This window comes from Sinohyriopsis cumingii, chromosome 9, assembly GCF_028554795.1.
Source record: "Sinohyriopsis cumingii isolate HCF-2022 chromosome 9, ASM2855479v2, whole genome shotgun sequence".
Classification (NCBI taxonomy): domain Eukaryota; kingdom Metazoa; phylum Mollusca; class Bivalvia; order Unionida; family Unionidae; genus Sinohyriopsis; species Sinohyriopsis cumingii.
In genome coordinates, this window is record NC_142969.1 from 102,914,449 (window position 1) to 102,939,497 (window position 25,049).

A 25,049-nucleotide genomic window follows, 5' to 3' on the forward strand; every position below is an offset into this window, starting at 1 on the left:
GTTTGAGGGGAGTGACTGAACATTACAATCTGAAATGGGGGAGGTGTTACACTAAAGAAAAATGTGAATGGCCTCGCGTATCTTGAACTCAATGAAAGGCAGACAAAAACAAGAACAGGAGACAATGTCAAGGACATCAGGGATAATAATCCTAAGATGTATGAAAAGAAAGAGAGAGGTCCACTTGCTATCTACAAACGGTATGCTGAGTTAAGACAAGCAGACTTTTGTCAACGTGAAGATCCTTTCTATATTGCGCCCAACACTATGCCAACCTCAGCGACAAACCCAAAATGGTTTAGGAAACAAGTCGTTGGAAATAACAAACTTGGATGCATCATGAAAAAACTGAATGAAAATGCAAATATTACAGAAATAAAGAAATTAACAAACACTAGTAGCCGAAAGTACCTAATGCAGAAGTTAAGAGACAAAAACATTCCCCCAACTGATATAATGCAAATTTCAGGCCACAAAAATGTAAAGTCTATAAACAGCTACTCAAACAATAGTGACAAACAACAACAGACGTACTCCAATTACCTGAGCAACACCGGCCACCCAAGTAATGATGCTGTCAACCCCCACCCCCACAACAAAGAAATTTCAAACTGCACAGCAAGATAATGTAGTATATCAAGTTCCCAAACATGTAATATTCAGCAGAATCAGATTATCAGCAACCCATTCTACGGATCAAACGTCACCGTACAAAATATGTTTGTTATGAACCTTCAGCAAAACGTGAACAAGATCACTAACTGGGTCAAATTCTTTCAACATTCGAATACTCAAACAGGGCCCACACAGCGGAAACGTAGGAGAATTATTGAAAGTGACACTGGCAGTCAGTAGGAATAGCGAAATATGGACAGAAACGATATAAATGAAATGTAGTTAGGGTTAAATTGTTTAATCACCTCTTGTTCCTTCATTATTTTGATGTTTCTGGCTCGAATCGTAGTGTTGCTACAGGTGTCTGCATGCACATTATTAAAAAAAATTGAATGTTAACTATCAGCCTTGTGTTTTCATTTCATTTAATATTGATAACGGAAACATATAGCAATTAATATGAATGAAGTGTACAGGTAATTATGAATCACTACAGAAGTTCTTGTTTGAGTGTACATACATGCGAGAGGTTGTGAAGAGTTCACTCCCCTATTATGCACTATTTATGGCAGACAGTTTTATCTCCCATTTAAATTGAAAATTTGTATGTGGCAAACGAAGCGTTTCCTTTTAATGGAAAATGTATACATCTCGTGGTATATCATTGATACAGCGTACATACTATATATATATATATATATATATATATATATATATATATATATATATATATATATATATATATATATATATATATATATATATATATATATATATATAGTTCCCCCTGATGCCTGCCGAATAAAATTTATACCATAACCCAACTAGTTAGACATTATCAGAGGCACTTTTACAAATCAACAAAAGTACAATACAGTTTCTTTTTGCAATGGGGGCCCCGAGTGGCCGAGTGGTCTAAAGCGCTCTCCGTTACGGATCATTGCTATCTCACCTCTATCTGCCCGGGTTCGAGTGTCCGATTCGGCCAATGTGGGTATGTGAGAAAGCTTGCCAGTAGCTTCTTGTGGGTCAGTGGTTCTTTCTGGGGTTTTCCTGGGTTCTTCCTCCACCATTAATGCTGACCGCCATGTATAGCCTATCGTGTGCTGAAAATGGCGTTAAACCTCACAACAACAAAACAATCTTTCTGCAATGTTGAACAAATCAATAAGGCTGTTTTTAAAAAAAAGATATTGACTATTGTATTGTAACCCCCACTGGTTACTCCATCAAGTCGTTTCCCCGTAATTCTCGTGGAGGTGGAATTGCTGTCATCACAAAGAACTCCATGATCAAACGTCTTAACCACACCACAACATTCAATTTCGACCACACATCGTTTGAACTAATCCAAACCACACTCACACTGGAGCAAAGGTCAGTCCATTTTTTCTGCCTATACCGCCCTCCTCCTAGTAGAGAAAACAAGCTGGATGACTCTCTCTTTTTGGAACAGTTTCCGAATCTCCTGGACTATGGAAATTCGATAGGTGGCAACCTGATTATTCTTGGAGATTTCAAGTTTCACTTTGACTGTCCCGGAAACCCAAAAACATCAAAACTCATAGATTCCATTAATGTTTTCAACCTCAAACAGTCAGTTAACCAACCCACCCATAAACATGGTCACATTTTAGACTGGATTCTTCATAGATCTGATGACAACATTCATCCAAACTAACGCACGACATCCAAGCTAACCTAACAACTTGCTTACCTTCTACAGCAGAACAACTCGATAACTGCCTGCGTTCATTGCTTGACAAACATGCCCCAGCTACCAAGTGCAGAGTGTCAATTCAAAAGTGTTCTCCATGGTATAGCAGTGTTAGTGACCAGCTTCGCACTGCTAAAAGAGACCGCCGTAAAGCTGAGAGGCTTTGGCTTTCCACCAGACTCACTATTCATAAGCAAATCTATGAAGCCGCTAAGAAGAATGTCACAAATATAGTTCATGCAGCGAAATCAGCCCACTACACTACTAAGATCGTGGAAGGTTTCAGCTGCAAAGATCTCTTCGAGATTACTAAGAAGCTAATGTCAAGGAACAAATCTACACCACTTCCAACTACCTTCTCTCCAGTCGACCTTCCGGACATGTTTGCAAATTTCTTCCGTGACAAAGTACAAACCATTAGAGATAAGCCTGACACCACAATTTCAATTAACTCGTCGTCACCATACAGTTGGGATACAGAATTTGAGGGGCAACCACTAGCAGCATTTGAACCTGTCTCTATGGATTTCGTACGTACAATCCTGATGAAGAGTGCACCAAAGTCATGTGAACTTGATCCAGTTCAAATATCACTGCTGCTTGAGTGCTTAGATCCAGTATTGACTTCACTAACTGTTATTAATACCTCTCTCTATCCGGGGAATTTCCATCATTTTTCAAAACTGCCATTGTAAAGCCTCTGCATAGCCCAGCAATGTGGAATGAATTGCCCACTGACCTTAGACACAAAGACACAGTGATGACATTCAAGAAGGCTCTCAAAAACTCACTTATTTCGACTGCAAGAACAAACTTAAAGACCTAATAATGTTTCCTACCTTAAATATTCTCACCATGTTTTTTAATGTTTTCTCATTTCATGGTGTTTGTTTTTGTAATCATGTCATTCTTTGTATTTTATCTTATAGGCGTTGTCTAATGTTGTAAAGCGCTTAGAGCTTCTAAAGATTAGGCGCTATACAAAGTCCTCATTATTATTATTATTATTATTATCTAAATTCAAACAGTCTTTTTAGCAATGTACAATCTGCATATCGCCCTTGCCACAGTACTGAAACTACTCTTCTAAAAGTAGTTAATGACATTCTCTCTGCGTTGGATAGCGGAAAGATTACAGTCCTCACCCTCCTTGATTTGTCTGCAGCATTTGACACAATAGACCATAATATATTACTTCACCGTCTCCAGCATGTATTTGGCATTCATGATACAGCCTTAATGTGGTTCAAGTCCTACTTGGTCAACAGGACACCAATTGTATCTGCAAATGGAATACACTCCAGCCCAGTTGATCTTTGTTGTGGTGTTCCACAGGGGTCTGTTCTTGGACCTGTTCTCTTCATTCTGTACACTCAGTTGCTCTCAAGTGTCATAGATCATCATCCCAGTGTCTCACCAATTGTACGCTGATGACACCAAAATATACAAATCTAGCCACCCAAATGAAGTTGATGCTACCATCCAAAGTGTAGAGATATGCATTTCTGATGTGAAATCATGGATGACATGTAATAAGCTGCAGATGAATGATGATAAAACCGAGGCCATTCTGATCACAACACAAAGACTTTCTCATTCACATACTTTACCTCAAACAATAAATATCAGCAACACCAACATTAAATTCACACAATCAGTATGAAACCTAGGTGTTACTCTGGACAGTACTCTCACATTGCACCAACATGTCATGAACATATGCAAGGCTGCATATCTTGAACTGAGACGCATCAGCTCAATTCGTAAATATCTTTCAGTTGATGCCGCTAAAACATTTGTGTGTTCATTAGAAATTTCAAGACTGGACTATTGTAACTCAATTCTGTCTGGTTCATCTCAGTATCTGCTCCAAAAACTTCAAAAAGTTCAAAACACAGATGCTCGGATCATACTTAGAGTACCACGATCAGAGCACACCTCCCCGCTTCTCTGTACCCTACACTGGCTATCCCTTCGATCCGGAATCAAACACAAAATTTGTTCTCTGTGCTACGTTTCACTGTCGGACTCTAGTCCAACATACCTATCCGCCGACCTCACCTATGTGTATACACCAGCAAGATACTTACGCTCCTCTTCTGACAATCGTATACTCATTATTCCCACTATGAAAACAAAGTCATATGGACAGCGTTCTTTTGCATACCAGGGCCCAGCAACGTGGAATGAATTACACACTGAACTTAGGCACAAAGACACAGTGATCACATTCAAGAGGGCTCTCAAAACTCTCTAATTTCGACTGCAAGAGCAAACTTAAGGACCTAATAATGTTTTTTCGTTACGTCTTAATTTTGTCAAAACACAGCTCTTTCATCCTCAAGAATTAATTAACATTCCTTTTGCTTGTTTTATTCGCAGAGATCAACGAATGTTCTACTGAAACCTTAAACCAATGCTCACACAAAAACAGGTGTTTAAATAACGAAGGAGGGTATACTTGCTCGTGTGACATTGGATTTAGGCTGGACAAGGATGGTCGAACTTGCCACGGTATGCATACATTTTACCATGCACAGACCAATGCATTTAAATTAACTTTATGCGAGAATGCAAGAGGTCCTCTGTCAGTCTCTCTCTCTCCCTCTTTCATTCTCGCTCTACGTCTCTTCCCGAGAAACGAAGGAGTGATTCAGCAAAAAAGAAATCAAGCTAATTTCAGCACAAGTTTGTCTCCTCGATATATTCAACGTTAACTTAAAAACTATTTTCATGATAAACTTGCAGCATGATGAAAGATAACCGCACGTATCCGATAACTAATGTGTTATTTTAATCCATTTCTTCCAGATATAGCATCATGTAATAACACCTCATGACGCTGTCACGTGATGATTACTTGTATATACGAGGCTTTGGAGTGCACTTCGGAGTCATTTCACGACACTATATTGCAGTTTTAAAAATAAAAATAAAAAAACAATAATAATAATAAAAAATCAGTCTTTTCTCGTGTAAAAAAAAGATTTTACAACGCAACTATTCAAGTCGTTTCATAACTTTCATTTCACATATGCCGTCAAAATGTGTTGTTTTTTAAAAAAAATGCTGGAATTGATTGCAATGTGTTCTCCGTATACGTTAAGCGAATACAAGCCAGAATGTTGGATCTCATCTTATTAATAAAGATGAAACATTAGCTGTGACAATATCGTGAGACGGGTCAGTGGTGGTAAAGATTCATTCGTTCACTTTTATGCTTGTCCAGGTTGTGATGATTTCCATTATGGACCCGACTGCTCAATGCCTTGTAATTGTGGCGTTGGTGCTGTCACGTGTGATCCGGTCGAGGGATGTGTGTGCAAGAACGGTTGGAGAGGCGAGAAATGTAATGTGGATAGAAACGAGTGTAATTCCATACCAAGTCCGTGCACAGTGGCCAATGCACTCTGTATCAACACAAATGGATCCTATATATGTGACTGTGAACCCGGATTTAAAAATACAAGCAGAGGGTGTGAAGGTACACAATTACATAATCGATCTCATCTTCAAAATTACTGCAAAACTGGGTTGTCACTTCATTTCACTGCGATTCATCTCATAATTTACCTAGCATATTCCTCCCTGAAGAAGCATATTACAGTTATAAGTTACACCTTTCAGGTAACCATGATTAATTGTGTTAACAAAAGCAACATTTATCACAAAAGGGAGCATGGAAAGGTATATGTGCCAGTAGTATCTCAAGTCCATCACTGTGTAGAGTTCTTATAACGTAATAACCTCTTCCATAACCCGATTTGAAAACGGCGACGTGACCAAATAATATAGCACACTAAACTAGTTACCCATGACAGTCTGCACCGTTTGGTCACAGAGTAAATAGTTGAGAAACTGACACTGACACTTGTTTTTATCCAGTAGATATAACTGTATTAAAATTCGTTAATCAACCTCCAGCTCATACATTCATAACATGAAGTGAAAATAAATAATCCATATAAACACCACGTTTAAAAAATTATTTGTTTTATTTATGTTTAGAATATCAGGTCTGTATCTACCTTATATACTTCCCATGTCATAAACTTCACAACAAGTATAAAAAAATCAACCCTTGGACTCATCAAATGTTTCACATTATATGTTATTGTCTGCATTACTTGTAATAAATATTCATGGCAACTTGGATCTTGAAAGACCATTTAGAAGTTATTAATTGTTCCTCAAGAATTTAGAATTTGGATTCATACGTGCCTCGACGTAATTACAAACGTGTTTATGGAACGTAATTTTCCTAAAGTACATGATCTTTAAATGGACGTATTTATCTAAAGTATATATGTTGACTGTGCCAAAGTAGCACGTATGCTTGTCTTAATATTTAATTCCCTACATTTTGCCAATATAAATTACTATGCAAGGTGTTTCCCGTTTATATATATTCTTTGCAAAAATAGTCTTCCTTTGCAACTTTTGTTTGCACGTTAATCGATTTAGCATGATTACATTTACGGTTAGTAAGCAGCAATACACATATTTAATTTTACAATAATAATATTACTTGCAATTTCAGACATTAATGAGTGTGAGAATTCATTGCTCAATGATTGTGAGCAAGTCTGCGTCAACAAGGAAGGCAGCTATGCATGTGATTGTCAACCTGGATTTCTTAAAGATCAACATAACTGTCATGGTATATGCGTCTTTGTTACTTTTCGCTTGTGGTTGGTTACTTTTCAGCTAGCATTTTACGAGTGACGTCATTAGTTGGATTTTTAATAGGTAATATCTGAATTACGGTTTTTGAAATTAATATGATGTGAAATAATCGTTTCGGATATAAATGTACTGTGCATTTCCGTAAATATTTTTTAAATGTACAAGCAGAAAAATAAAAGATAAAGAGTTGCACATATTTTTAGAATAAAATATGAAACATGTATTTAAAGATTCAGCCATTTGAAATTGTCTGTTTTATCTCACACAAAGGTAGACACCCTCTGTGTTATTTCACACAAAGGTAGACTGTGTATGTTATCTCATATAAATGTAGACACTATGTTTTCTCACACAAAGTTAGAAACTGTCTATGTTATCTCACAAAAAGGTAGACACCTAAGAATATAACGAGATATAAATTATGGTCTTTAAGTTTCCAATAACAACAAGTGTGACATAATGAAAATATCACTACAATATGAACCGACATGGTTAGTTAGTCCTTAAAAAAAGAAGTTTCTATGGGTAATTCCGAAGAAAGCATCGCCATTATATCCTTAGTCACATTATATATTACATTAGGACAATATACTATTTATCGAACATGATATAACATATTTCACGATGTTGTCCTAAAGTATGAAATGTTATATTCGTTACAGATATCAACGAATGTGCTGGCCAAAACAACTGTAGTCATTCGTGTGAAAATACACACGGGAGTTACAGGTGTGCGTGTGACGAGGGTTTTAAACTGAATCTCGCAGATAAGCGCACCTGCATACGTAAGTGATATTAAAAGCTTTTTCCCTCGAAAGGTACAGTCAATGATGAAAGTGTATATTCTATGTTCAGAGGCGACAGTAATGCGAAAGCAGTAGCATACAAGCAAACAAAATATAAAGCACTAAATCTGAATCAAAATCACTGGAACAACTCAAACTTATGATCAAATACCTATATAGTTAATAACTGTACTAACTCTCGACAAGTATAGTGAATGTTGAAGGAAATGAAAAAAGAAGTTGGTGGTATTTGCTTCGCCGAAATATTAGGAAACCCTTTCTTTTAAATCTTGTGTGTATGATCAGTTCTACTGAGGAAAGATGACTATGAAATATAGTTCGGCTACTGCATGATAAAATCGACTTAGAGTTTATTTCCCGTCAATGTCAAGTAATGTTTAGATAACTAGATAATCCAGATGAAAATAAAGATGGATGCACATAGTGTGTTAGGCCGCAAATCAATGCGACATGATATTTTAATATCGAAGCATTCACCACTAATATGTTAAAACATTCTCCCGCAATCGCATGTGTTACAGCCATCAACACATATAAGATGCACTAAGTTAACATTTACAGTTTTCAATTCCTACCAGTTGCATCAACCCTTCTTGAATAAAATTTCTGACAAACATGTGTTGAATGCAGATCATTAGGAATTCCATAGAAGCAGATACCACTACTTTATAATATCCATAAATTTGCATAACAGGATTTGACGAATCTGTGATTAAAATGAGTTTTAGTCCATATATGGATATGTACGTCTTACATTCTCGCAATCTATAGCAGCAAATGCGCCAATATGAAACGAAAAAGTAAAATGCCAGACAGTATCTTGTGTTAAAAAAAATTATCTTCACTTCAAATACATTTTCTTCATATACAGAAGCCAGCATTTACCACTAACATATGAATATTTTCGTTACTTGCATTCTGTGAACCTGAGTATGGTACAAATTTTCCTTGTCGCTATTTTTCAATATTATCTCTACATGAAGCTAAAACTTTGTGCCAATGGGAAGCTGAGCTAGCATGCAGAATCAAAGGAGCACTTTGTGTAGGAAAGCATGATGCCACTGAATGTTACTGCGACAAAGGATATACATTTTCTAGTAATGAAACCTGTGAAGGTATGGCTCAATAAAATATAGCAGTCTGTCTAAACGAGCGATTTTAAAAATATCATATAATTAAGTTCTAGTCTGGTTGTTTTATGACAAGTCTGATACGCGCTGGATAAAGATATTTTTCTGCATTGAATAATTGATTATGTTACGATCAATATTATAAATTCTTCTGGTGTGTTAAATGCATTGATTAAAACACATTCGTTTCATCTTAAGAATTAAGTTTTAGTTGTATATATCTCTGAATTAATTGAATAAAAAAATATTGGAAGCAGACATAAGTATGCGATTACCATTTTTAAAAGTTATTTTTAGTTTGATAAGAAATTGTTATCAGTTTTGTATAGTTAAATCCTCAAAGCAAGTTTGAAATAATGTATCGAGCACTCTGTCAAATATCAATTTTTAAAACAATGTTTTTTTTAAAAAAAAAGAAATCCTGAACGTGGTTTCCTTTTACAGATTTGAATGAGTGCGAGAATAACACCTGTCACGAGATTTGTACGAATATTCCTGGAGGGTATATATGCAGTTGCAGTACTGGGAAAATGATAGCTCGTGATGGGAAAACATGCACAGGTAAGGTTAACTGAGTCTTTGATATGCATTGGTTTTGTTGCACAGCTGTGATTCCGACGGTGGAACTTTGCTTTCGACGATGGAGCTTACCTTGATTAATGTCATATGGAATAAAAATATAACAAAGAGATTAAGCCCAGCACCATGATGATATATTGTACGTAATATCTAAAACACAATACTATTTTGTGAGTAGTATTAAATATGAATATCTTTCGATGTTGAGGTCGGTTTGAGATCGTAGTGTTATCGCTCTAGGTCAGGAGAGGAACATGCACAACGTGAACAAACAACTCGGTGCACATTGAGGAACGAATTGCCATGAAACTTGGTAAATGTCATGGTTAACAACAACATATGCGTATATCATCAAATCGCTATGCACCTGGATTGTTTTGTTAGTGCGATTCCACATTTTGTATTGTAGGTGAACATAACTTGCATCACAATATTTGATGGATTGCTTAAAGACTTGATACTCATTATGATTAATATTTTAATATATGCATAATTATCAATAACTATTTTTGTAAGAGTTATTGCCCTTTTTATTTACGGATGGGTGCAATATATGCCACATGCTTTTGATTGCAATTAGTTACAGACAGATCAATTATTATTGTTATATATCACAGTCGTCAGAAGACGTGAATATTGACTAATCATTGTACTTGCATGATCTGTGCATGAAGCATTGTTGTTTTAGACTGCACATAGATACAACTGGTTCAACCATTGTTTTCAGTTGAAACTGTGCTATAGATTCATCTACATCATGGAGACAGTGCTGGTATGCGAGGTAGTCAGAGGCAGCGCCAACCAGACCATATAGACGAACTAGGCGGTGGCCAGATTAGACGGAAGTGAATATTGTTTTGAGGGTGGGGAATAGGGATGAGCGTCAAAGTCATAGTCCGCCTAGGGGGTCAAGCTGCTTGGTCCATCCCTGATCGGGGTATATTTATTTGAGTAAACTGATAGCCACTCCTCTAGTTCATTGTTCTTCTGTTGTTATCTGTCTATTCTTAGCCTTAACGTTTTCTCAGTTTCTTTGCTACACACACATAATAACTACTCCTGCCGGTTAATCATAAAAGAGTTGGTAATCTGGCGTTGTACCATTCATATTTCAGATTGTACAGACGGTAAATATGGCGACGGTTGTAACAATAGCTGTTCCTGCAACAATACCAACACGGAAAAATGTAGCAAACTGACAGGAGAATGTACATGTATGCGAGGTTGGCAAGGACCCACATGTGACATGGACCTAAACGAGTGTTTGAATAATTCAACTTGTCCGAAGGATTCCGTGTGCATCAACACAAAGGGGTCGTATCTTTGCATCTGTCAAGCCGGTTTCATGATGACTATGTCAGGGGATTGCATGGGTCAGCAAAGAATACTTATTCTTATTGATCAAGTTAAGGCTTTCATAGCCTAAAAGTTCAAAATTTGGTAACTAAATAAATGCCATGAAGGACACGTATTGGCGGTCTTATTACATAAATGCACCTGTCTCATTGGCTTTATTCCATCTCTTGCCGATATTACTGTTTAATTTGTGAGAGTATATACATGATATTAAAGGACTGATTTAAAATAAAGTAATGTGCTAATATATTGTTCCTCTTTATAATTATGTGCCACATAGTTATCGACCCTTTATTTTAGATAGACATATTGACAGTGAAGAAATTCGAAAAGCGAAGTTAAATTTTTTTATGCCAGATGTTTTCGATTTGACTGCTCTTAGATCTTATTCGCAAAATCTATTCCAGGAAGTCAACAGTAAAATCAAATATATGCACGCATTCTTTGTCCTAAAGTAAAATGAAAGGAAGGAGAGAGAGAGAGAAAAAAAAGACAAACAGCAATCAAATAAACAGGCATACACAGATAGAGAGATAACTGAAGGGATGGATCAATGAATCTGAATAGTGCATCTGCTCTCTTTAATTCATATAATTAATTGAAAACGACGTAACGAATGTGCTCTATATTTATAGAATATATACCTTCACATTTTCCTGTCTATTACAAATATGAAAATGATATCGTCTACGTTGCAGAATGTGATAGAAGACATTTTGGTGCTGACTGTGCTCATGATTGTACTTGTATGGTTCCAAATACAGAACGTTGCGACAACGTGGCTGGGAACTGCACGTGTATAGACGGCTGGATAGGTCAATCATGTGAATTCAGTATGAATTTTGATAACTCATTCACCTGAGATAGATTCTGTTAAGAAATGGTATATATATATATATATATATATATATATATATATATATATATATATATATATATATATATATATATATATATATATGTGTGTGTGTGTGTGTGTGTGTGTGTGTTCATCAGATTAACCAGGGAGAAGATAAATGTGATGAAAGTTTGTCAGATCCAGTGCTACGGATGTCGAAAAGCTAATGTAAAAGTACTTTTTTAGAAGAAGGGAAAAAAACGTTTCGCGAATTTATATTTCTATCTTTTGACACAAATTAAGAGATTTTAAAATTAGTTTTAAGCATCAGAGACAAGTTAAATGAATATGAAACAATAATGAAAAATTTGAAAAATGTAGAATTACGTGAGGCCATAATAATTATATATTTGATTTCCGTAGATGTTATAGTGCTTAAAGGACTTAACTTAAAACTGCATCCTAATTGCTCTCCATACATTTCAGATGAGTGGTAGTATGTTTTGTTTAAAGCATGTTTCTTGTTCTGCAAAATATGTATATAATTTTACGATTTGCTTATCTTCAGAAATAACATCATCGACTATTATAACAACTGAAACAGCAACCAATGCACTGAATACTACAATAAAGACGACTCAGGAACCTTTAATCACGACAACAGTAATTACAACTAGGTTTGAATTAGTTTCATCAACTGCTTCACAGAATCACACAACAACAACACAAGAAAACACGGTTCCTTTGTCAACCATGTCTAACGTCGAAACACAAGAAATAACTGATTCCTCGTCGACTGTAACAACCATGCCAACACCTGGAATAACTACTATCTCATCCACTACGAAGATTACAACATCTCCTCAGTCAACTACTGCTACATTGACTACAACGACCACAACAACACATGATTCCGATGCTACAACGAATCTGACAACGCCAGTACAAATGAATTTTACGTCGACTATAATTTCATCGATTACAGCAACTACAAAATCACCTGAGGTAACCACTGCGATATCAAATACAGAGACCACATTCACGCTTGAGCCGGTTACTAACTCACTGACTGCAGAATCACCCGAGCCATCCACGTCTTCATCAACTACAATAACCAGAACAACGCTTAAGCCAACCACACTCTCACCAACTTCAAAAGCAATTTCAACACCTGAGACAGTCACCAAATATGAAACTACAACGTCCACAGGAACGCTTGAGCCAACCAACACTACATCGACTACAGCCACCACGTCAATAACTGAGGCAGCCAGTATCGTGTCGACGTCAACAAACACAACAGCACCAGAGGCAACCAGTTTTTCATCGTCAACAACGAACACGAAAGTACTTAATCTAACAATAACTTCATCGACCACCATGACCACCGCAGCAGGAGATTCCACTGCTACTTTATTAACTACAACGATGTCTACTTCACCTGAGCAACCCACCGTACCGTCGACTAAAACGATCACAAGAAGACTTACACCGACAACAGCAGTGACACTCGAGGCAACTAATATTTCTTCAGCAGCTACAATCTCAACAAGTCATGAACCAGTCATTACATCAAACTCAGCGACTACAAAAACATCTGATCCAGCTGATATTACACCTACTACAACGACTGCAACATCATCTGAGGTTACCTTCACTTCATCAACTACAGAGACCTTACCAGCTACTAGTACATCAAATACAAATACCAGAACCACGCTTGAACCACACACTATGTCTAAGAATACCACAACACCCTTATCAACCAGAACTTCATCAACTACATTGGCCAGAACAACTCTTGACCCATCCTCTACTTCATCAACGTCTACACAGATTTCAATTCTTGAGACAAAAACTAAATCCGCAACTGCAGTGTCCACAGAAGGAACTGAGACATTAGCTACGGTATCGACATCAAGGACAACAGCAATAACTGAACCGACCAGTATCATGTTGACATCAGCAAACGCAATAGCACCAGGGGCAGCCATTATTTCATCGTCAAAAACAAATACGAGCTTGCCTGATTTAACAGAAACGTTTTCGACTTCCATGACCACCGCAGATACTACCGTATCAACAACAACAGTCCCGACATTACCTGAGCCAGCCACTATGCCGTCGACTACACCGACCACATCAACACTTAACACGACAACAGTTCCTTTTACTACAAAGACAGAAATGATACTCGAGACAACTGACACTTCTTCAGCAGCTACAATCTCAGCAAGACTTGAGCCAGCCATCACATCATCAACCTCTGCGAGTACAAAAACATCTTTTCCTGCTGTTATCACATCAACTACAATGATCGCAACAGCATTTGAGGTCAGTACCACCAGATCAGCTACAAAGACGGCAACAACAGTTGTACCAAAAACCACAACATCGAGTACAGAAAATACAGCCACGTTTGAAACACCTATTATGCCATTGACTGCAACAATACCCGTATATACCACAACATCATCTAGTACGAGGACCGGAACAACTCTTGAACCAACCTCTCCATCATCAACTACTACAATGAATTCAATACTCGAAACAACCACTAAATATACAGCAAAAGTACCAACGGAAAGTACTGAGCCACCAACTACGATATCCACTACAACGACTACATCAATAACCGAGCCAAACAGTACATTATCGACGTCAACAAACACAACATCACCAGAGTCAACCAATATTGTATCGTCAACAACAAACACGAGAACATTCAATCAAACAACCAATTCATTAACTGCCATGACCACGACCATACGCGAGCCAACTACCACTTCTTCAACTACAGCTATTTATACAACATCTGAGCTGGCCACTATACTGTCGACTACAACGACGACAATATCACCTGAGAAGACCACGATTCCATCAACTACAATTACAAGAACAACACGAGTGGTAACTGCTACTTCCTCATCATCTACCACCATTCCAGCAACACTTGACCCAGCTATCAAATCATCAACCTTTGAACCTACAACGAAACCTGGCCCAGGTACAATTACGTGGAATATAACGACATCAACAACACCTGGACCAGCCACAACTATATCAAATATAACCACTACAACAACAACAGCAACGCCTGAGCCAACTACTGCTTTATCGACTACAACGACCATGATAAAACCTGAGGCATCCACTGCTTCGTCGACAATTGTAACCACGACAACATTTAAGCCAATCACTACTTCATCGGCTGCAGCGTCCATAAAAACAGCTAAGCCTATCGTTACTTCATCGACCCTGGCGCCCACCTTGGAATCAACCGCTTCAGCAGTGACAGGAGGAAATAATATGATGACAAATACAACAACGCCAGGACCAACCACTTCAAATGCTGCTAGCGGAACAACCACTGCCACACCTAAACTGGAACAAACCACGTTAGCTACTGGAGTGACAACAACTCTAAAATCGACTAAAACTTCGCCCGTCACAGAGGTGAAGACTACACGGACACCATTGTATAGTACAACCTCTGTTTCAAATACAACAATTAGAGGTAATGATTTTACAGGCAATTTATGTCAAAATATCCGTTTCCGCGATTTACAACGTAGAAAAGTATTCTTGTGAAACTGAAAAATTACACATTTGCTATGTAAGGTCCATGGAACATTAACGCTCTTTTGATTATTCAAGTCTGTATCAGTGTAAATGTACAATAGAAATAGTAACGTCAAGTTTTACGAGAAAGAAACTTTATCATAATTGTACTAACGCTAATTTGGCCACACATTACCCTTCAAGAATAATTTTAGTGATTTTATATTTATAGCCTGTCCAGATGATAGTTTCGGATCCAAATGTGAAAATGAATGTCAATGCAAGCGTGAAAATGCTGTAAATCCAAATCAAACCTGTAGCCCTGCAAATGGAACGTGTATTTGTAAAAGTGGATGGACAGGCGATTGTGGTGAAGACATAGATGAATGTGCATTAGAGACGGACATTTGTCATGACAAACCTAACACAGGTTGTCATAACATGGATGGAGGATATAGATGTTCTTGTCTAATTGGTTTTGAAGAAAACCAAAATGGTTCTTGCGTGGATGGTAAAATGCATCATTGATCTCTTCATTAATATTAAGGCATTTTATCAGTGACAAAGAAAATAGATCTTGTATTGTATTATTTGCTATAAATTACCCTATCAATTGTTTTTCTCTGAGTTTCTCACATATTTCTGACGTTAATAAAATGGGCATGAGGCCATGGAGCGAATAATTAGACACTCAACTATGATGGATTGTCAGACTTAGTACATATAAGAATCTGAATATGAAAAGCATTAATGACGAAAGTTGCCATTCCATTTTAATCTATTAAATATGTGTGTGTGTGTGTGTGTGTGTGTGTGTGTGTGTGTGATTAGGATTTTTAACGTAGCCTTAACAATTTTTCAGTCATATCGCTACGATGTCTGCAGTGTGGCAGTTTATAGTGATGTCTAGCACTGGGGCATCATGCCGCAGACATGTAGCATGATGTCCCACCCAGTCACATTATCCTGACACCAGGCCGACCAGTCTTAACACTAACCTCTTAATGCCGAGCGCCTAGCGAGGCAGCTGTTAGTACCAGTTTTGTAAGTCTTTGGTACGACTCGGCCAGGGTTCGAACCATGACCTCCCGCTTCCGAGGCAGACGCTCTAACCACTAGACCACCAGAGCGGTCTCTATTAAATATAAAGATATCGTTAGCATGTAAGCTTTATTTGCTATTGACGAGAAAGATAAAAGTTGTACGCTGAGGTAAACAGGTTCCTCTTAGCTTCCATTTTGTTTTCTTCAGCAGCTGAAAAAGAAACAACGACTGTGCCAACCATCCAAGGTAAGTACTTTTGATAAATGAGTTTGTTACAACACTTATGTGTTATGAGTGCATATGCTTTAGATATTGGATGCAACATTCTCCGATGAATCGGTGAGAAAATGTAGAAGCACACCCAATGCAAAATATTATACGATGGATAGTTCCCAACAGCAGTAGGATCAATCTGACATTTCTTTTATTTTCTCAGAACACATATATTTTTATGAAAAATAAGTCTGTGTGAGCATAAATATTTTCAATCTAATAATTTAAATATCTTCTTAGTTTTATAGAAAGTCAATAGTGTACATTAACTAATTTATTTTTATTCAAACATAACTTAAATGAAGGATCCAACAAGCAACCTTATAAATAATCTTTATATAATTAATTTCAGCGGGACAGCTTGACATTCGTTGCAGCATTAAATTCAATATACAGATATCAGTTTCGATCAACTTAAATGTCAGGGAAACATTCAATCATTACAAATACGCTGTTAGAGTAACCGTAAGTATCCGTTTGATTAACTTTTCTTTGACGTTGCTCATACATTCAAACACAGTACTAAAGAGAAGTGAACATATCTATTTCTCGATCGAACACGACCTGTACGTCTTGACAGGGAGAGCCTACTTTACAAAGGGGTGGCGAAAGCAATAAAAAATATATATACTTCCAGTATCTTAGAAACCCTGAGACCACGTGCAGTCGTAATTTGCATGAAACCTTAAAATTCACATTAATTTTGAAATTTCATTAAAATACCAATATATCTCATTACGTGCATAACAAACACTTATGTTCCTTTGAAACAAGGGAATATCTGACTAATAAATCTGAGCACTTTAATGAAGGTTTTACACCACAGTCCACAAATCCTTTGGGACTACGAAATATATTAACATCACTTTGCAATAGTTGAGCTGTAATTTGGGAAAACAGGATATTACTGTCAGTGAGCTATTCATTTAAACGTGTTAGCAACATTACGGAAAGACATTTTAGATTCTTGTCCTACTATAACTGTGAACAAATACTTTGAGAAAATACAACCACCCCCACACCTCCACACCTCCACACCCCACACCCACATACTTATTTTATTGTTTTCGACAAAATCGATTATATGTTTGCTTGGCGACCTGCTACCTACGGCAAAATGTTGCAACGTTCACTCTTACCTCTCTCCCGGCTCTATTAGAAGCTAACTTTGTTTAGACTCCGCTCCGAATTTTATCATTTTTGCACAGAGTGTGACTTCCAAATTAAAGGAAATATCTTTCCCATGATATTTGCAATGCTTGGTTTTAAAAGGAATGTTTATGAAGCCTACAGTTTTCTTGTATTGTTATATCTGAATCATGGGAGTCAATTTGGCTTTGGGAGTACAAAGTTAGACCTTCTGATGTGCATCTGGTTGCAAGCTTTGCATGAAATGTCCACTTCCTGAAATTTATAGATACATAATAAATAGGAGACAATAACTGTTTTTAGGGTTTGATATTTTAAAATATTTGTCCGTGCACTTTTATAAACAGTACTGCATACACTGTGAAAATGTGTTCTGTGTTTCAAAAACAGGAAAAGATAGCGTACTTTGTCTATTTCAAGTACATTCCCCAGCAAACATACTCAGTTTTATCAGCTGCGTGCTTTGCTAAAAGTGATCTACACTAAATGTTAATCTACATAGTTAACAGACATCTGACTGTATGTATCTAATTTATCTGCATTGAGAAAGCTTTTGTGCAAGGAACTTTGCCTTGCGCGTTCCCCACTTTCAACGATGCCACACAAACCCATTTGCGCAACTTGAGTCAAAATCTGACTTTAGTTGCACATAATACCTTGACACCAATATGCGCAAACTGTTTACAATAAATATTTTCATTATTTTGTGATTTGTTTCAGTTGGAGGTTTTCTTCTCATCATTTCTCATTCAAAGCTCTGTACAGGTCATAATCACATCAGTAAGGTATGTATACAGCAGTTGGTCTGGTATCAGTTGAATGATTATAAAGAACTTAATTTTTCGAAGCTTAGAGATATTGCACAAAGAAATCGCTTTCATAAAAAATATATCTTAAACATTATGTCAGATATATACATCATCTTAAATCTTTTGCAAGGCTGGAGTCCTCGTTGCGCAGTAGACTGTCAGTGATTCTTTGTTTCTTTCTTCGTACATAGTAGAAGATATTAGTAGATACATTCAAATCTACTTGTGATTAATCTCTAATGTTATATTGCGTTTAATCATAAATTTAATGTATTTCTCTTTGCTAATTAGGTTTGTCAACGTCTTTGTTTTCTTGCGATGTGCATGTGTTGAACATTTTTATGAATTTCATAAGGAAATGAATAATAATAAAGTGCTTTTATTACCCACAATTCACGCACAAAACTTATTTGACTGATCTATATTTGTTTTACATCTATATCCCTTAAATTAGGACAGGTCAAATTTAGTCTTCAACAGTACAGTTTTGGTCACAATGTTGTAGACATTTGTTCTACGTCAGAGAAAATTAAATTGTCAACAATATACTTTTTGCAGCTTTGTGGACGTCTGTTATTCAACTGAAGCAACACCTTTCAAACATCAATCATATTTTTCTCAAATGTGTCCTTTCCTTCCTTCATCATCCTCGTCCATTTTGAACTTCTCTTTTCTATAGTTGCTATGATGTTATTTGCGTAGTAACCAGTGTGGTCTCATAGTTGTGCACCATCCAAGTATGATTGCCGCTTTCCTCTACTTTGTGCTTGTCTCAAGCGGATTCCTTGTTTCTTTTATTTATTACATTTTCACGCTTGCATTGCCATTTATTCTCACATTTAGATCCAAAACTATCATTTGTGACGTTTCTTTGAGCTGCCTATATTCTTTATTTCTTTTTAAATGCCCCATAAATGGATATTCACGTGCTTTTAACTGTGATAGTATTTTCTCTACATTTAGTCTCTCTTGTTGCAATAGGATACCAAGACAAAGAATCGCTGAACTAGCAGATTGAATTAAATAACTGTGTCAGTCTCTAAGATGAACGATATAAAAAACAGAGCATATTTTGTTAGGAAGCTAGAAGACTTATTTCAAGAACTACAGGAAAAACAATGTTCTTTGGTTTTTATGTACACCAACATTTAAATTGAAAATCGACCATAACAAAAAGAAGATTGAAGAGAAAACCAAGTAACCAATGCGGTGATGTACATTTAATTGGAGCTTTGTTGTTGAATTTTGTGTTGGTTTATAAATAAACAATGAACGTTTTATTTACACATTAGACATGCTATGTTAGGCAATAGGAAGGATTAAATGCGTGTAAGAACAAAGCAGTTCGAAAACGATTGAGTTTGGAAAAGCCGACTGAAAGTGTCATCGAATTTACACACTGTATTACATAAAAAATATCATTAGCCAGGTCGTATACGCTGCGGGCAGGCAGGAGTAATTGCCATTGGATCCAAATTGAGAAAGAATTTCAGCAGCATAATTCAATCAAATTTGTAAAGAGCCAGACATTCTGGACAGAAAAGACAAAAACGTAATGAATACATTAGTATACCGTAAAATGAATAAATAACTAAATCAGAAACCAAAGGTTTGCACGATTTGCTGTACAAAATGTCCACTTCGTTCAAATGTAGACATATATTATAACGAAGGTGAAAGAACGTATTGTGAAGAAAGAAATAATATATATGATGAGCAAAATAATGCATGTAATTAATCGTTTTAAGACGTCAACCACCCGAACGTAGAGTCTATTTTCTCTGTATTTATTTTTATGACACTATGGTCTTAAACTAAGTAACAGAAAAGAGCAAAAACCAACACGTTTTGTAAAAGTCAGCAAATAATTTATTTCCCCAGATTATAAAGTAACAATTAAAAAAGAATTTTCAGTATTGTGAATTAAATCCCCAAAAATACAAAGTTCTTTCACAAGTCTAAAAGTTAAGTGTATTCCGAACGAATTTCAGTGCTATTCCTAATGAATTATATTCTTGACTGTGCTGATGTACCAGTGGAATGGAATAGTGTTGATGTGCTAACAGAATTGATATATCAAAATGATATGATCCAAAAGTGTCTCTTAATGAATTCACAATAATTCTAAAATGGTGATTTACTTCCAAAGAATTAATGATTATTTTGTAATTTCAATGAATATTTAAAATAAATAAATCCTTTCAAATTCAAACTGAACACAATCAAAAGACTGATTACTCTTCATGTGTTAAATAGGATTAAATATTTCTGATGTGAACATCCTTATCATAAAATCCTAAGACACAATAAGAAAACCAGGATGAGGTTCAAAAGTTCAATTCTCCAGATCATTCTAAATTGTAAACAAGGTCAGGTCTTTTACCTAACTATTAATAAACAAGAGAACAAATACCCAGTAGTTATGGAATTTCCTTTGGGAAAACCATCGTCCTGAACTCATGTCCATGTAAACGTGTTTACGTACAAGTAATAAATATCTTAAAATATAATCTACAATCATAGACACAAATTATCTATGTAATGTGTCGTTTACAAAATGACCCTTACAATATATAATCAACTCACTATACAAATTAAATATGCATGACACTGATATAATAGCCACAATGTCAATTACTCTAGCCTTGTGCCTCCTTATTTCTGCACCTTTGGGTCACCATGTCAGTCACCCTAACTTAGCTCTTTCTCATTTCTGGGACAGACCAATATAAGGGCCACAAGTGTCAATCACTCTAACTTATCGCTTCCTTATCTTAGTACATATATTCAATACAAGAGTCATTATGGCACTTTAACTTAGTGCCTCCTTATGTCTGTACCTATGACACATATACTGAAATTATTCCTATATTTCTCAATGTACAAGAACGTAATGTGTGTTGGAGAGACAGAGGTAGATTCAAGAGAATTGATCAAAGAACATAAGCAGTATGGGACACTAGGTCGAGACAAATCAACAGGTTATTATTTCAAAGAATACTCACTGTGAAATGGCATGAAAATATCTACAGAGAGAAATGGGGTGTAAGACAAGATAGAGCATAAACTGACCAAAGATACTGAATGGACAGATGCATTCAAAGCCACGAATCTACTTGGGATATTCGCCAAACAGAAAAACTAGTTATGATCCTGCAATGATATATTACATTTACGCCTCTATGACGAGGCTATCATGTACTGTCAGGATGGACGTTGATAAGGATGTAGCAACTTCCGGTAATCAAAACATTTATTGGGAAGAGAGTAATCTTGTAACTGACGAAGTAAAGATGTCAAAAATATTGTAAGACTAGGTTAAGTGTTGTAAATTATATTTCGATTAAATCCAACATTTCAGGAGAGGAAGTTTAATTGTAGACTATCTCTTGATCCTGGAAAACAACGAGGAAACGAAACAGCGACTGACAAAAGCTTTCAAACACCTAGCATCAGGGGAACCTGTTTCGATCGATGGAAAGAATGCAACTGCAAAGAATCTTTCTGTTGCAAATGTTTCAAGTGAGTGGTTTTGCAGACAAATTTCTTATTCACTTGTACGGACGATATCAAATCTATGTGATCTCTACATTAGTTGGTCGGTCTGTTGAAGATTTTCTTACTACGATAAAACAAGTTTCAAAATATCCCCAGCAATAAAACGAGATATTATATGACATTAACTAATTGAATCATCTGTGAAGAGTATAGTAACAAATCCAACATTTTGTTCTCAGGTCTAACATTTATAACATTCTGCGTCAATGCCATAGCATTCGTCAGAATTACCTAGGCATTTTAAGTGAACTGCGGCTGTTTCCTTCCTAGTAAATCCAGCCAAACCAGTCTAACTTAAGTCATATTTTACAACATATAAGCATGGTTGATGCAATAAATTCAAATGTAAATAGTTATGTGTTTTTATTAACAATGGAAAGGATTCTACGAATGTTGCAAGGTAACGATATACTATGAATGATCCAAAAGACATTGGTTACCCAAGTAACTATGGGAACATCAAAAATACTGCAAGTTTGCTAGAAATGGTACGTAAGCAATATCATTTTATTCTTTATCTAAATCTACGATAATGTTTTCAATTTAATTTACTAGTCATAACTTGTTGCAAATAGCCCACTGTTCAAAGCAAATACAAATGTATAATTTCATTGATTATGTAGTATGAATAATTAGAGTAGAGAAACAGTTATAAAATACATATCGCCATAAGTTGGATGCCAAGACAAGTACCCAAACTACGAACAGAAATATATATATATTATCATACATATATACAGAATAGTTTCGATAATATCATTTGTTATATTGAAAGAAACAAAACATGTTGTAAAAGGTTCTGTTTTGTGTGGTAACAGTAAATACTTTAGTTCTACTAATGAACAGTTACACATACGACAACATTTGCCAATAGTTTTCTGTAGGGTATATAGAGTTGTCAAATAATTAAGTTTAATTGTGACAATGTAGGATTATTATTTAACGAGTTTTATATTCCAATTGTATAAACACATGACTGAATAATGATGCTCTACACTTTGGTTGACCTCGTGTAAATTTCGTGTTCTATAGCGAAATGTGTAATTTCAGGTTCTATATCAGATGGTCAAATAACAGTTGTTAATAATGCATCAATTTAATCTTGCCACGGCTTTCCTGCTTATGGTCTTGGTAACTGCTGTACAAGGAACACACGTTTGGTTGTACCTGTTATTATTCTCATTGTCCGTTTTTGTGATATTATCATTAATTACGATTTCTCCGGAATTAAATGAAACCAGCCAACACCGGGCCATTTAGGTATATTTTCAATATCTACGTTTAAGATTTAGCGAAATAAAATTTCATTATTAACAATCAACATATAATGTTGTATGATCAGGAAAGAGTCTATACTGGCTACAATATCATATATATATATATATATATATATATATATATATATATATATATATATATATATATATATATATATATATATATATATATATATATATATATATATATATATATATATATAAAGACTCTCCAGAACAGTCAAGTGACATTATGTGCTCTGTTTGTTATCCCAACTAATAATTTCCTGAACATTCCATCTCCTACCTTGGAATTCCCAGAATAAGATACATTAAGAGATGTTCTTAAAAACTATTAACCATTTTAATATATATATATATATATATATATATATATATATATATATATATATATATATATATATATATATATATATATATATAAAGCTGGCCTATGCAAATATATGAAAGTGCTCTACGTCATATGTAAACGAAAAAAACTGATATTAGCAGCTGGAATTACACTGTACTGATTGTGTATTTTAATTCTAACAGAAACAAAATCAATAATTTCAATACTATCATACTTCCAAAAACAAAAGAGCATTATTAATGTGATTATTAGGCAAAGACAATCACATATGTTTGCATGTGGGCTTCAACTTCGATTTGTTAATTAGAGACAATTTAACAGGCAAAAATCAAAAATCGCATTATCTTATTTTATATTATCTTACACTAATGGATACATTTCTCTATCTTCTATGGATATGTATTCAGGTGCTCGATTGGATTGTGTGTTGTTCTGCTTTAAGTCCAGTTTGATAGTGAATACATGTGCATTTATGTCTGCATTTTTCAGTTACAAATGCCACAATCGGATTGTGTTTCCTCTATCAGGAAATATTCGGTGGATGTCCTGATCTATACGAATGTTTAGTTGAGAACCAGGTTCCTACGTGTCGGTAAGTTCGATGAAATTGTTATTTATTTAGTTAGTTCCATAGTTATTTTAGAGTTTAAATGAGTGGAACAAAATCACGTATTCTTTAAATTTAACAAATGCCCTTCGATTCAACTGCACTAATATACAAGGATGTAACTAATGAGCAAATCTGAGAGAAATTGCACAATAATGATACTTATATACTAAGACAATGCTGTAGATATGGCGATTCATTTACACATGAATTCTTCCGTTTTCAGGCAAAAGAAACCCGTAGGTAAGCGTTGTTAATTTAACTATGTCAACACATGGAAATATATATATCTGTGCCACACACGATCATTCACACAACAGCCCCCATACTAATAAGCACATGAAAGCATTCTAAGGAATACAATAATCATCCATGACGATATACCGAAGGGCCAGATGGAGTAAAATCTGGATACATTAATGAGTACCCGCTAATGTCCATAATTACATGCTGTTTATCTGCATTAGATAGTATTTTGCGATTGAAATGCCATTCGGGAAAAATGTAATTCATATTATTTGCATGGAAAATATCCATCTAAAGTAATCCCGAATATATGCAACATGCATGTGAATGCAGCTATTCAACCAGAGCAAACGAATTTGCATGTACTATTCTGTTTAATTTGACAAAAATGAAATGGATTTATATTTACATGGATTTTTTAAACTGTAGATATCATATTGGTCTTA

General features: G+C 35.6%; 1 protein-coding gene across 1 annotated transcript in view; it reads left to right on the forward strand.

Moving 5' to 3' along the window:
* LOC149792364 (uncharacterized) overlaps positions 1-24,614 on the forward strand; it is a 43,652-nt gene extending 19,038 nt beyond the window's left edge. The window contains exons 18-33 of the mRNA XM_089969566.1: positions 4,715-4,846; positions 5,562-5,816; positions 6,873-6,992; positions 7,681-7,803; positions 8,808-8,939; positions 9,399-9,515; positions 10,649-10,906; positions 11,588-11,722; positions 12,296-15,244; positions 15,521-15,799; positions 16,540-16,578; positions 16,958-17,070; positions 18,475-18,539; positions 21,925-22,085; positions 24,240-24,342; positions 24,584-24,614. Coding sequence (XP_089825692.1) covers positions 4,715-4,846; positions 5,562-5,816; positions 6,873-6,992; positions 7,681-7,803; positions 8,808-8,939; positions 9,399-9,515; positions 10,649-10,906; positions 11,588-11,722; positions 12,296-15,244; positions 15,521-15,799; positions 16,540-16,578; positions 16,958-17,070; positions 18,475-18,539; positions 21,925-22,085; positions 24,240-24,342; positions 24,584-24,614 — 5,012 coding nt within the window. The remainder of the gene's footprint in view (positions 1-4,714; positions 4,847-5,561; positions 5,817-6,872; positions 6,993-7,680; positions 7,804-8,807; positions 8,940-9,398; positions 9,516-10,648; positions 10,907-11,587; positions 11,723-12,295; positions 15,245-15,520; positions 15,800-16,539; positions 16,579-16,957; positions 17,071-18,474; positions 18,540-21,924; positions 22,086-24,239; positions 24,343-24,583) is intronic.
* Positions 24,615-25,049: the final 435 nt, after the last annotated feature.